Below are 14,073 nucleotides of genomic sequence, written 5' to 3'. Positions count from 1 at the left end.
AAATTGTTCTTTCTTGGCTCAAAACATCTATAAATTGTTTTATTGTTTGGTTTGGGGGTTGTTTTTTCTTCAGTCCAAAGCTTGCTTAATTGGTGTTTCTGAGACTCAGAGCTCTCTAAATGTGAATTTCTGAGCCCAAAAGCTCCTGAAATTGGTATTCTGGAGCCCCAAGGCCCCCCAGATTGCTCTTTCTCAGCCTCAGATCTCCTGAAATCGCTGTTATTACCCCAAACCTCCAAAAGAGGAGTGTCTAAGCCACGAAGTTCCTGAAATTGGGGTTCCAGAGCCCCGAACCCCCTAACTCGTGCCACACGCCCCATTTGCCATCAGACCATGGGGTTCGCTCCCAGTGCTCCCAGTTCCCCCCCAGTGCCATTCCTGGTGCCCCGGGAGGCCCCAGGAGCAGGCAGGGGCCACTGGCTGTGCCCCCTCGCCCCAGCAGGGACCCCGGGGCTCTGCTGTTCCTCTCCCGCCCCAGGAGCCGCCCCCTGCTCGGAGCATTTTCGCTTTTGGTTTCCAGGGATTTCCGAGAAACTGGTGTACACCCGAGAACTGAGGTGCCAGGGGATAAAGGGCAGGGGTAGGTCCTGTAGGAGTGGGGTAGGGCAGGAGGAATATAAGCGTCAGGAGCCCCGCGGTGCTCCCTGCGGAGCCGCTTCGTCCCGACCTTCTTCCAGGTAAGTGCAGCCCCTCACTCCCACCCTTCCCCCCGTGGGGCTACTTCTGCTCCCGAAATTAGTGTTTCTGAGCCCAAAAGCTTCCCAAATCGCTGGTTTGGAGCTCCAAAGCTGCCTAAATGGGGGCTACTGAGCCCAAAATCTGCTTCACTTGGTCTTTTGGAGCCCAAAGGCTCTTTCATTCGCTCTTTCTGAGCTGAAAATATCCCCAAATCGCTCTCCCTGACCCAAAGCTCCTGATACCAGGATACTGGTACTCAGCTTTTCTGAGCCTCAAGCTCCCCAGATTGGGGTTTCTTAGGCCCAAGGTTCACTAAATTGGTGGTCTGGAGCACCAGGGCTCCCTAAATCCCTCTTTCTGAACCTACATGCTACTTGAATTGCTGCTTCAGGCCCCAAAAGATCCATAAATACTTGTTTCTGAGACCAAGAGCTCCCTAAATTGGAATTGGGTGAGCTCAAGAGCTCCCTAAATGAGACTTTCTGAGGCCAAAAGTTCCCTAAATGAGTGGTTTTGAGCCAAATGCTCCCGAAATTGGTGTTTTTCAACCCCAAATCTCCCTAAATCAGTGTTTGAGACACCAAAATCTCCCTAAATGGATGGTTCTGAGCCCCAAAGCTCCCTAAATCACTGCTTCTGAGATCAAAAGCTCCCAAACTTGCAGTATCTGAGACCAAAAGCTCCTGAGGGGTGGGGTTCTGAGCCCCTAAAAAAGCAGAAGTTGCTGGTTTTGAGCCCAGAAGTTCCCTACACCTTTTTTTCTGAGCCTCAAAGATCCCAAAATGGGTATTTCTGAATGCAGGAGCTCCCTAAATCGCTGTCACTCAGCCCAAAAGCTCCCCAGATGGGTGTGTAGTGAGTTGACTCTGACTGGGTGCCAGGCACCCACCAAAGCCACTTTATCACTGCCCTCCACACCTGGACAGGGGAGAGAAAATACAGCAAAAGCTTCATGGGTTGAGATAAGGACAGAGAGAGATCCCTCTCTGATTACATCATGGGCAAACCAGACTGGAATTGTGGAAATTAATTGAATTTATTACCAACAAAATCAGAGCAGGATAATGAGAGGTAAAAGAAATCTTACAAAAATCTTCCCCCCAAGCCCCCTCCATCCCAGACCCTCCCTCCTCCTCCTCAGTGGTTCAGGGAGACTGGAATGTAATCCCAAACATCACAGGCTGATCCTGCTGCTGCTCAGAGAGGAGTCAAAGTCCCTTCCCTGCTCCAAGGTGGGTCCCCCACAGGGCCACAGGTCTTTCCAGGAAAACCTCTTCCAGCGTGGGCTCCTCTCTCCAGGGATCCCCAGGCCCCTGCAGGGACTCTGCTCCAACACAGGCTTCCCACAGGACCACATCCTCCTTTTGGGGCATCCCCTGCTCTGGTGTGGGCTCCTCCTTGGGCTGCAGGGGAATCTCAGCCCTGGTGCCTGGAGCACCTCCTGCCCCTCCTTCTGCACTGCCCTGGGGGTCTGCAGAGCTGTTCCTCTGTTCTCACTCTGCTCTCCTCTGGCTCTAATTCCTCCTGCACAACTGATGGAGCCACTGGAATTGGCGGTGCCGGACATGGGGGAAGCTTCTGGCAGCTGCTCACAGAACCCACCCCTGGAGCCCCCCCGCTACCAAAACCTGGCCACATGAACCCAATAGAGGGGGTTTGGGAGCCCCAAAGCTCCCTGAATTGGTCCTTCTGGTCCAGATGCTCCCAAAATCAATGCTTTGAACATCAAAAGCTCCCTAAATCACTGGCTCTGACCCTAAAAGCTCCCTAAACGTGTGTTTCCCAGGCCCAAAGCTTCCTAAATCAGGGTTCCTGAACAAGTTTTTTTGGAAGCCCAAAAATTCTTTGAATGGATATTCCTGAGCCCAGAATCTCCCAGAAGAGTGTTTCTCAGCTCCAAAGCTCCCTAAACTGGTGTTCTGGACCAAAAAATGTTTCTAAATGGGGGTTTCTGAGCCTAAATACTCCCTACATTGCTGATTCTGAGCTTAAAAGATCCCTCAATAAGGGCTTTTTAGGCCCAGAAGCTCCTGAAATCAGTGTTCTGGAGCCCCAAAGTCCCTCAAATCAGTTTCTCAGCCCCAAAGCCCCCTAAATCATTCTTTCTGAGCCCCAGAGCTCCCAAAATTTGTCTTTCTGAGCCTTGCAGCTCCCAAAATTAATGCTCCAGAGCCTTGAATCCCCCTAACTTAAGCTACATGCCCTGTTTGCCATCAGATTGTGGGGTTCAGGGCCTAAAAATTCCAGTGCAACCCCAGAGCTCCCAGTATCGCTCACTGGTCCCCCCCAGCGCTCTCATTTCCCTCCCAGTGCTCCCAGTATGGCTCTCTGGCTCCCCCCAGTGCTCCCAGTATCACACACCAACCCTCCACTTTCCACTCCCAAGTCTCCTCTGGAGCACCATAGGGGAGTTTCCCACACCAGGGCCTGGATTTTGGAGCTCATCTCTAAGGGGGTGGGAGCAGGAGAAGACCCTGCCCAGCCCTTTGAGCTCTCAGCTCTGGAGCTTCGTGGTTTTCCTGCAGCTCTTCCCATTTTTCTCTTCTCCAGGTGAAGGTCCTGGGCCGTGACATGCCCGGGGAGCCTCGGCAGGGCAGCTCCTGGCAGAGGGTGTCCTTGGTCACAGCAGCTTCTGTGACCAAATACTCTGGAGCAGCCCAAGAGCTGGGTGGGAGGTAGGAGCTCTGGGAGTGAGGGGTTTTCATGGCACTGTGGAATGGTTTGGAAGGCTGTGCCTGAGTGCTGGTGGAGCACACATTGGGCACCAAAAAGGACTGCTGTGGTTTAAGCCCATCCAACAACTAAGGAGCACAGAGCTGCTCCCTCCCATCATCCCCACCCCTGTGATAGGAGAGGAGAATCAGAAGGAGGTAAAACTGGTGGGTTGAGATAAGAACAGTATAATAATTGAAATAAAGTAAAATATAATAACAGTAATAACAACAATAGTAATAGCAATAACGGGAATGAAAAGGGAAAGTACTGAGAGGGATAAATGCCATGAAAAACCAGTGATGCACAAGGGAACTGCTCAGCACCCACTGACCGATGCCCAGCCCATCCCCGGGAGGCACCTCCCAGTCAATTCCCCCAGTTCATGTACTGGGCATGACGTTCTGGGCTCTGGAATATCCCTCTGGCCCATTCAGGTCACCTGTCCTGGCCGTGCTCCCTCCTGGTTTCTTGTGCAGCTCCTCCCGGGCAGATCATGGGCAACTGAAAGGTCCTTGACTTGGGGTGAGCACGACTGAGGCACAGCCGAGACTCGGCTGGGTCATCAATGTTATTCTCCTCCTAAATTCACACCAGGCAGGCTCGTCCCTGGCTCTCATAAAGCCCAGCAAAGGCCCTGGGGTGGATCATAGGGGAGCAGCAGGGCTCAGCCCTTGTTCCAGCAAACCCAGGGAAGGCAAAGGCTTGGCAGTTCACAGCCTCCTGTCTCTCTTGGCTGCCCCCCCAGATCTTCTCAACTGCCTCCTCTTCTCTAGTCCTGTGCCCACCCCATAGATTTTGCTCCTCTATTCCCTTGCATTGCAGAGTGAACCCTGAGAAAAGGACCTGGGAGAGAAGAAGCATGGCAGGCATTGGAACAGTTGGTAAGAGTTGTGTTTCTTCTGTTTAGACAGTGACAGAAGGGGAAATAAGTGATTTTAAAACCCCAAGTACATCAGAGGTTTGAATAGTATAAGGGATATGTGTCCCAAAAAAGCTCCTTCATGCATTCTTGAAATCTGGAGGGAAAAGTCCTAGTGAAGTTTCCTTTTTTCCTTTTTCTTTCCATGTGAACCCAGTGGGCAGAAATGGAGAGCTGGTGGCAGAGTGTCCTAAGAGATGTATTTGGGTTGATAAGCAGGTGTGCTGGATCCCATTCCTCTTGCCTGTGGTCATCTGAAAGTCTTTGAGAAGACAGGCCCAAATGAAAAGGCCAAGGGACAATGAAGGGCCCTGGGAGGTCCCTCTCCACTTGTGCAGTGTGGAGGAGGAGTGTCTCACACTTTGGGGTGTCTCTGTTCTGGTGGGACTGTGCTGAGGCACCTGTGTGGTGCCCGAATGCTGTGGCAGCCGAGGCAGGTTCTTGGCCAGGAGAGCCTGAGTGGCCTCGAAGGTCAGAGCCCCCCCAGCACTGCTGTCGGGCTCTGGTGCACAGGACCTTGTGGTTCCAGGGCCAGCTGGATGGTGTGTTCTGCCCCAGAACCTGCTCAATGCATTCCAGGAGTTCCTCAGGGAAAGCTCCTCCTTAAAAATCCTCTTTTTCTCTTTGATTTATTTCCATGTGACCCTGATGCCCAGCTGCTGCGGTTGGTGTGAAGCTGGTTGAGAAACTCATAGACGAGGCATTCGAGCGAGGAAGTGAGTGCTGATCCCATTCCTCTTGTCTGTGCTCATCCTTGGGAACCTCTGGGATGTGAGGTGTTATCCCTGAGAGAAGCAAAGCCAGTCAAGGTTTGAGCACGTTACCTACAGAACCCCTTCAGTGCACAGCAGGAGGCCTTTGGGGTGGGGTGACTTTGGTCAGAGGGACGTCCCTCTTTGACCAGAGACACGTCCTGCTCTAGCAGAGGGTATCCCTGGCAATTGGTAAGGATTGAAAGGCATAACACAGCACTTCTGGGATTTCCTTTCCTTCCCTTGACCACTAAAGGAGGAATCTCCTCCTGGGCTTTCCTCCAGGGCCAAAAGGGAGAAGCCTTTGCATGCAGGTGAGGGCCAGGACTTGCCCACACTACCTGGAAACTAAACCCTGCCGAACAAAGAGAAGAGACAAAGGCCTGTTGTGCATGAGGGCCCAGCACAGTGAGGCCAAATAGTCCCATCTGTCCATAAATTCCCACTTCCAAGGGCCTCCAGAAGTGCTTTGCTGTATTTCCCACCCCCGTGCAGGTGTCCAGGCCCCCAGGGTGCAGAGCTGCCCCGGCAGTGGCTTTGCCCAGCACAGCCTGGGCTCTGCTGGCTCCCATCCTGCCCAGGTTCTAAGGCAGCTGTTTGTCTGTCCCTGCTCTTTGCAGCTGGCATGGGGGCAGGGCAATGTTCTTCCCTCAAGGAACACTTGGAAATCAGCAGGGCCTGGGCTCTCCCCCGGGGCCAGGCCCTTGGGGAGTGAGGGGGCAGGGGGCTTCCTGTCAGTGCTCCTCCCCAGCAGCACAGGAGCTCCAAGCCCATGGTTCTGAGGGCTCACAGTGGTGCTGAGACTCCTTTCCACAGACAAAACCTGGAAGAGAAAACAGGCTCCATGTCCCAAGGAAGACTGCAGCTGCAGGACAGATCAAGGCTCCTTCCCGGAGCAAATTCCTGGTGGGAAAGGATTTGAAAGCTGGGCAAGAGATCACTGATGGTGCCCACAGTGCATCAGCTTGGGAATTCCCCAGCCCTGTTTTTCTGGAATTAGTGAGTTGTTTTCCAAGGCTGCTGAATTAGGAAGGATTCTCTAAAGAAAAGGAAGTTTGGAGCACACAAATTAGTAAACAGGCTGGACATGAGGGACCTGAGTGTGAGTTTCTTGTTCCTTCCCAGCCCAAAGATATAAGGCTAAAAAGCCCGTTTGCAGGTTGCACCTTGAGTGCAAGGTTTAATTCCTCTGAAGTGAGTATTTCTCAGGAGCAGAGAGGAATTAAAAAGACAACCTGCAGGAAGGCCTGAGAAGAGACCCTGAAGGAGAGACTTGACAACAGAGGTTTTGAGCATTCTTAGGGCAGATGGGTGGTCTCCCTTTCAAGGGAGCAGTGTCAGTCTGCCACTGACACCTGTCTATTTTCACAGAAAAAGAACGGGAGGCAGAGGCCACAAAGCCTCAGGAATCTTGGATGAAGGAGGACTTCCAGGAGCTCATCCAACAAGTGAAAGCTATGCGTGAAGATCTCCAGAAAGGGCAGGAATCCAGTAAGTGTGATATTCAGCTGCTCATAGAAGGCCTGAAGAAGGAACAGGGTGAGCAGGGCCACTCCCAAGCACTTCCATCTCTCTGAACACCAAAGCTGTTCTACAGGCAAACCACTCTGAGAGCTCGTCCTGCACAGCTCCTCAAAGGGGCTGGAGAAGGACGGCCCTGACATGGGGCACAGCTTTTGTGCTGCCTGACCTTGAAACAGCTCCATGCTGAAGTGTTCCCTGCAGGTGGTCATGGCCACACTTGTCTCCCTCATCTCTGCAGAGAGTGTGTGCTGTGAGTTCTCTGATCCCCTGATCCTTGTTAAGGTTCCCCCCTTGCAGTCCTGTCAGCGTCTCTCTCCCTTTCCCCACTCCCCTTCTCCCACTCCCCACTCCTGGGGCCGTCTTGGGGCACATGTGATCCCAACCTTGTCTTCCTGTTGAAGATCCACAAGGAGACCCAGCTCCATGAGCACTGCAGGTGTCTCTGAGCACAGGGGCCTGTGCAGAACAGCTCTCCCTGAAGAGCTGGTGCTGGGAAGGGAAGGAGTCAGCTGGGGCACAGACACCCCAGTGGGCCTGCTGAGCCCCAGATGGTGCTCCTGGGCCTGGCTCAGGCAGGACACAGTGTGTGTTGGGGCACAGCCTGTTGCACCCCGGGCAGGGAAAGGGGAGACAAGATGGGCCTCACCTGCCTGGGGGTCCCGTTCTTGCTGCAGGAGCAAATCTCTGGCAGTGAGCAGCCCAGAACAGTCCAGGGCAACCCCTTGACTTCCTGATGGCTCAGGGCACTGTGGCCTTAGGATGAAGCCTGTGCCCCCCTTTTCAAAGCTGAAACCATATTTAATTGAGCTACAGAAAGCACCAATGAGAGGCTGAAAAGGGAGGAAAATGTGCTCCGAGTTTCTTGTTCCCTCCCTGCTAAAGGACAGAGGGCAAAGGGAAAACCATTTCCAGATTGTACCTCCATCACAAAATTGAATTCCTGTGAGCTGAGGATTTCTGAGGGGGAGTGAGGAAGGAAAATATACACCCAGAGGAGAGCCCTGAGAAGAGACCCTCTGGCAGGGAGCTTAAATCAGAGCCTTTGGGCATCCTTGTGTCAGAGAGCTGGTCTGCCTCTCAAGGAGGAAGCATCAGTGTTATGGTTCCAAAGCCAGGGCGTGGAGCTTTGTGATGAATATTCACCCCATCCCCTCATCCTGGAGGGTGGGTCTTTGAGAACCTGTTTGCTATGGTTTGGTTTAATTTGTTTCTTTTCCCCTGCATGGTCCAGATGGCAGGGGAGCCTCCCAATGTTTTGGCTTTGCTTGTGGCAACCATGTGGTAGCTGCCATTTGGGGCTTTTCTGTCCCAGGGTAGGGGGACTAGGAAACGATTTCTGCCTTTTCAGCTTAAACCATTTTCCCTTGGTTCTTTGGAGTTCCTGCTATTTCCTTTTTAAATTGTTATTTTTGTACTTTTATCTCTTCATTATATGGAGAGGACATATTATATTATGTCCCTTCATTATTGGAGAGGAGTAGGGAGAGGTTGAAACAAAAGGGGAGTGACTTGTTTACAATCTCAATCCACCAGTAACTGTGCAAAGCCATCACAGTCAGTGACCCAGGATCATTGTTCTGCCTTCACAGACAGGAAAATGAAGAAAATGATGAGGGCCCAGGAATCCAAGATGGACAAGAAATTTCAGCAGCTCTGCCAAAGAATTGGAACTCTGGAACAAGAATTCTACGGGAGGCAGGGGTCCAAACAGCACATCCTTCAGCTCCTCGGAGCAAAAATGGAGATAGAACAAGGTGAGCAGGGCCATTCCCAAGCACTTCCATCTCTCTGGACGCCGAAGCTGCTCTACAGGCAAACCACCCTGTGAGTTCGTCCTGCACAGCTCCTCAAAGGGGATGGAGAAGGACAGCCCTGACATGGGGAGAGGCCCAGAGAAGCTGCCTTCAGTCCTGGGAATCACCACCACAATCCATCCCGTGACTAAAGGCCACTTGTCTGGGCCTCTGCCCACGGGGAACAAACAGCTTTTGTGATCCGTGACACTGAAACAGCTCCATGCTGAAGTGTTCCCTGCAGGGGGTCAAGGCCCCTCTTCTCTCCCTTGTCTTTGAGGGCAGTGAGGACAGCTCTGACCCGATGGGTGCTAAAGGTGTCCACTGCCAGTCCTCCCACGCACTCACCTTCCTCATGACAGAGGGTTGTCTCCCATGGCCCACGGATGCTGTCTACAGATGTGGAGGGGGATGATCCCTACCCCCCATCCTGCCCCCCAGGCCTTTGCCAAGGCCTCAGGAAGGCTCACAGGGCCTGGGCTCTTTCCCCAGCCCTGCTGCACTCAACCCATCCAAGCAATTCAAGGAACCTGGTCAGGAAGAAGGGCAGGCACCAGTCCAGGCTCAGGGCTGACCCTCTGGCAAGTAGCTGTGCAGAGAAGGCCCTGGGGGTTTTGGTGGACAGAGAGCTGGCCAAGGGTCAGCAATGGCCAAGAAGGCCCAAGGCTGCCTGGGCTGCCTTCGGAAGAGCTTTGCCAGCAGGCCAAGGGAGGAGCAGCCCTGGTGAGGCCCATCTGGAGTGCTGTGTCCAGTGCTGGGTTCCTCAGTACAAGGGAAACATGGAGCTCCTGCAGCGGGTCCAGCTGAGGCTGCAGAGATGATCAGGGGCTGGAGAGGCTGAGGGAGCTGGGCCTGTTTAGTCTGGAGAAGAGAAGTCTGAGAGGGGATGTCATCAGTGGACACAAGTGTTTGAAGGGTCAGGAGGATGGAGCCAGGCTCTTCTGGGTGGTGCTGAGTGATAGGATGGGAGGCAATGGGCAGAAAGGGAAACAAAGCAATTTCCACCTGAACACGAGGAAGAACTTCATTACTGTGAGGGTGACTCAGCACTGTGAGGGTGACCAGTTCCTTGAGAGATTGTAGAGTCTCCTTTTTTGGAGATATTCAAAAACCCCTGGAGGAGGTTCTGGCCACCCAGCTCCAGATGGTCTCTGGAGGTCCCTTGCAACCTCTCCTTGTCTGTGTTTCTGTGATTCTGTACAGGGCACGAGACATCTGAAAACACAGCTTTCAGAACCTACCAAGTCAGAGGTAGCTGGATCTCTACCCAATTCCTGTGTGGGTTTAATTTTCACTTCCTCTTGGCTCTTTAATCTTTTGCAGGTGTGCTGATAGAAAGTGCATCAGAAGACGAGGCCATGATACAGATGCACAGACAACTCCTGAGCTGGTGAAGCATTGATCAACAAAATTAAAGTCTGGCTCTCATTACATTTCCCTTGAGCTTGGCCCCCCACCCCCTGCACTCCCTGGGCTTGCTGTGTTGGGAAGTGCTCGTGCTGCCGGAAGACTGAGATAATTGTTAGGGCTTTTCTCCCTCCTGTGAGCTGGTTCCTGCTGTGCCAGGGCAGATCCATCCACTGCCTGGTTTCAAACAAGTGAAAGCAACAGCAGCCAAAGTGCAACCCAGAGCAGAGCTGAATTACCCAGCGAGCTCTACACAAAATCTCAGGGCAGAGTCCTGGGAATCCTGGATTTTAAGTGTTTTAACATTTTGCGTGTGTGAAGAATCTGGGATGTACAGCAGTGGGGGAACCATTTCACCTGGAGAATGAAGTGTTCAGTTGCAATCCTGATTTTTCTGTGACATGTTTACTACTCTCGCATTACCTGTCTTCTTTCCTGCTTCTGTTTGTAGTTAATGTGCACAGCACAAGTGTAGAATTAGCATGTTCCTCCTGAGGCCGGGGCAACACCTGTCTTCCAAGGGTGCCTGTGCCCTGCGCAGGCAGAGGAGTTCCCTTAGAGTAAGAGAACCACCACTGTGCCCCGCTAGTTGGGCACCATCTGTCACAGTCGCAGGGGAGAGAAGCCGCGACAGCCGGGGGTTCGTGCAGAGTGGTAGCTCGAAGCTATTGCAGCCTTATTAGGGTGTGCCACCCCTATTTATAGGGCGGCAGGAGAAGGTTCCAGAAACCAGGGAGGAGCATAGGACAGGCAGGGACATGGACCAGTCAGAAGGGAAAGGAGGGAATAAGGGAGAAATAGGAGCCAATAAGGAAAACATCTGCAATGCAGCAGATTGCAGCCAGTCAGAAAATAGGTAATAAACATGAGGAGAAAACTGTGAAAACATTTGGCATAAACTGAGGTACAATACATTCGTAACTTTTGTTAACAATCCTGTTCAGTCCTAGTCTGTAAAACAGTCTCAGTCTTCATAACTGGACACTGAATGCCCAGAATCCACGTCCTCCTCTGTCGCCTCTTCAGCTCTGGTCTCTCGCAGCTGCCTTCTCCACCTCGCAAACTTCTCTCTTTCCTCCTCCATGCTCCCCGCATCACCCCCTTCTTGTTTTCTATGATGATATTAGCTGAGACACTCCTTAAGAACAAATTTTGAATGCAGATAATTATGCAAGGAACAAATGTCAAAATTGAAATAAAAGTAAATAAAGAAACAACAGCTATGGTTATCATCTTGTTCGTCCAACTGGGTAAGCAGCAGCAGCGGGGGGGCCAAGGTCACCCCCTCTGCATTCTGTCTGGCCATCCCGGTCCAGCTTCTAAGGGATCAAAAGGTAAGGAAGGGGTCAATAAACTTCTACCTTAGACTTCTGGAGGGTGGACTTTGGCCTGTTCAGGACACTGAAATGGTTGAGACAGTGTCCTGGAAAACAGTCCTTAATAACAAAGAGGTCCAGGAAGGCTGGATATACTCTAAGAAGGAAATCTTGAAGGCCCAGGAGCAGCCTGTCCATGTGTGCTGCAAGATGAACCAGCAGGGAAGACGACTGGCCTGGCTGAGCAGGGAACTTTTCTGGGACTGGGGGAATAAAAAGGGTTTATGACCTTTGGAAGAAGGGGCAGGCAGCTCAGAAAGAGTACAAGGATGTTGTTAGGCCATGTAGAGAGAAAATTAGAAAGGTAAAAGCTCAGCTAGAACTCAATCTGGCTACTTCTGTAAAGGGTAATAAAAAGGGTTTATATAATACATCATCAACAAAAGGAGGGCACAGGAAAATCTCCATCCTTTATTGGACACCAGGGGGAACACTGTCACCAAGGATGAGGAAAAGGCCAAGGCATTTAATGCCTTCTTTGCCTCAGTCTTTAACAGAAAGACCTGTTATCCTCAGGACAACCAGGCCCCTGAGCTGGTAGACAAGGACAGGGAGCAGAATGGACCCTCTGTAATCCAGGAGGAAGCAGTTGGTGATCTGCTGAGCCACTGAGACACTCCCAAGTCTATGGGACCAGAAGGGATTCATCCAAGGGTGCTGAGGGAGCTGGAGGGAGAGCTCAGCAGAAACCCTCCACCATTTACCATCAGTCCTGGCTCACTAGGGAGGACCCGATGAGTGGAGGTGCTCATGTGATGCCCATCCACAAGAAGGGCCAGAAGGAGGATTGAAACAGGAGCCAGGCCTAGAAGAGTTAACTGAGATATCTTGGCCTGCTGAGAAACCCAATACCTGTTTTGCTGGAAGAACATTTTCGGAGCACTGGTTAATCTCATGTTCTGTTCTGCTCACTGGACCAAAGGCCTTATTATAGAAAGAATAGGAGTAGTACACACACAGTAATAAATTAGGTAGCCCAGATGTTTGAATAAGATCTAGAAGGCCCAGAGCCAGGATTTTGCAAGCTTGAAGAATTCAGGTCACCTGATTGAAGAGGTCAAATTGAGGAAGACGTCCATGGCGACCACCAGAGGGATGAAGGCTTGAGGAGAAGCCCCCCACAGTAGAAGACTGGGCATGTCTGGAAAGACTCTGCCCAGAGACCAGCCTGCTTATTAATATGTATAATAAATGAGGTAACCCTGTATCCAAAGCGTATAAAATGGCTTAGTTTTGCACTTTCAAGTTGAGTAACTTTGTCCAGTGCCAACGGGCTTGCTCCCAACATTGAATACCTTGCTGCTTAAAGATAAAAGAATGTCTCTGAGCAGTCTTTGGGGCCGATTGTTCGGATTCACTGGTCACGTGCAAACAGGTGAGTGGTCAGTGCCCATCCCTGGCCATGCCCGGCAAGGGATCCCCACAGTCTGTCCCGTTTGCTTCATCCCTCCATTGCCAAGAACTTTTCAGGACAAGGGAACTCTGTGCTCTGGGTTTGGAGGGAGGTCCCAGTGCCACTTTCTGGAGTGGGATTGACAAATGATGGGGTCTTGTGTTCTCTGGGGGGCCAGACTCTGGTGAGACTGGTGTGTGTGCACATGAGACTGGTGTGGGTGTGGGTGGGTGTGACCACCAGTGAACATCAAACCGGAGCACCCACTGCCTAGATGAGACCTGGGAACCATCTCCTGGAGGGATCCACATGGGCTGGGTGTCCCTGTAGCTCTACATCTCCCCCTGAGGTGGCAGAGCACACCAACTGCCCATCCCTGTGTCCCTTTCTCCACTGGCTGTGCTTTGGTTTGGCCCAGAAACCTGCCGAGGTCCCTTCCAGGATGAGTCCCAGTGCACTGCCCTGCACCGTGGGCCTTCCCCTCCTGATCCAGCATCTGTGGGGCAGCAGAGCTGGGTCAGTGCAGGGACAGGGCTGGCTCTGACAGGGGCCATGAAGCCACTGCCAGGAGGTGACAGCAAGGACAGTTTGCAAGGAACAAATTTAGATAGGGTGCCTTTGTTGGAATCAAGGGGGTCATTGTGACACCAGAGAAAGTCAGGGAATCAATGAGCTGTTGTGACACTTCAGGGTCTCCTGGAACCAAAGGAAGCCTGGGACAGTTTGGAACCTCATGGACTCAAGGGCCTATTGAGACCCTGCAAAGCTCATGGAAGCAGAGGAATTCTGGGAGAGTGTGGAACTTCCTGGAATCAAAGGGCCATTGTGACACTGGAGGGCCTCATGGATCTGAAGGAAAGCTGGGAGACTGCAGAATCTCCTGGAATCAAGTGGCCAGTGTGACACGGGGGACCTCATGGAAGCAAAGAAACCCTGGGACATTTTGGAACTTCATGGAATCAATGGGCCATTGGGACACTGGGGAACCCCATGGAATTGTGTGGCCATTGTGCCATTGCAGGGCCTCCTGGAATAAAATGAAACCTGGGACACTGGGAAACCACATGGGAGCAAGGGGTGCCTGTGACCCTGCAGGACCTGATGGAACCAAGGGAAGCCTGGGACACTGAGGAAACTCGTGGAACCAAGTGGCCTTTGTGACCCTGCAGGATTGCACGGAATCAACAACCCATTGTGACACTGCAGGGCTTCATGGAACCAAAGGAATCCTTGGACACTGTGGAACCTCATAGAAACAAAGGGCCACTGTGACACTGAAGAACCTCATGGAATCAAGGGGCCATTGTGACCCTGCTGGGCCTTGTGGATCCAAAGGAATCTTGGGATGCTGTGGAACCTCCCAGAATCAAGGGGCCGTTTTGGCACCGTGGAACCTGATGGAATCAACAGTCCATTGTGACTGTGCAGGGCCCAGGGAAGCAAAGGAATCCTGGGATACTGTGGAATCTGACAGAATCAAGGGACCGTTGTGACCCTGCGGAGTCTCACAGAGATG

At 52.1% G+C, this 14,073-nt stretch overlaps 1 protein-coding gene across 6 annotated transcripts in view; it reads left to right on the top strand.

Annotated features, from left to right (window-relative positions):
• LOC127461281 (uncharacterized) overlaps window positions 1-10,668 on the top strand; it is a 111,145-nt gene extending 100,477 nt beyond the window's left edge. Inside the window, exons 1-8 of one of the 6 annotated variants that reach the window (XM_051768955.1) lie at window positions 319-677; window positions 1,784-1,910; window positions 3,229-3,353; window positions 4,216-4,274; window positions 4,969-5,028; window positions 6,436-6,555; window positions 8,178-8,342; window positions 9,705-10,668. In XM_051768955.1, coding sequence (XP_051624915.1) covers window positions 334-677; window positions 1,784-1,910; window positions 3,229-3,353; window positions 4,216-4,274; window positions 4,969-5,028; window positions 6,436-6,555; window positions 8,178-8,342; window positions 9,705-9,775 — 1,071 coding nt within the window. In that variant the 5' untranslated portion in view covers window positions 319-333 and the 3' untranslated portion in view covers window positions 9,776-10,668. Of the gene's footprint in view, window positions 1-318; window positions 678-1,783; window positions 1,911-3,228; window positions 3,354-4,215; window positions 4,275-4,968; window positions 5,029-6,435; window positions 6,604-8,177; window positions 8,432-9,704 lie in introns of those variants that run through there. The other 5 variants (XM_051768959.1, XM_051768956.1, XM_051768957.1 and 2 more) reach the window with 5 other exon arrangements.
• The last annotated feature ends 3,405 nt before the right edge of the window (window positions 10,669-14,073 follow it).

This window comes from Manacus candei, unplaced genomic scaffold (genome assembly GCF_025592945.1).
Source record: "Manacus candei isolate 608988 ecotype Guabito, Panama unplaced genomic scaffold, ASM2559294v1 h1tg000099l, whole genome shotgun sequence".
NCBI classification, from domain to species: Eukaryota; Metazoa; Chordata; class Aves; order Passeriformes; family Pipridae; genus Manacus; species Manacus candei.
The sequence above is the reverse complement of the archived record's forward strand: the minus strand, read 5'-3'. Positions and strand labels throughout refer to the sequence as shown.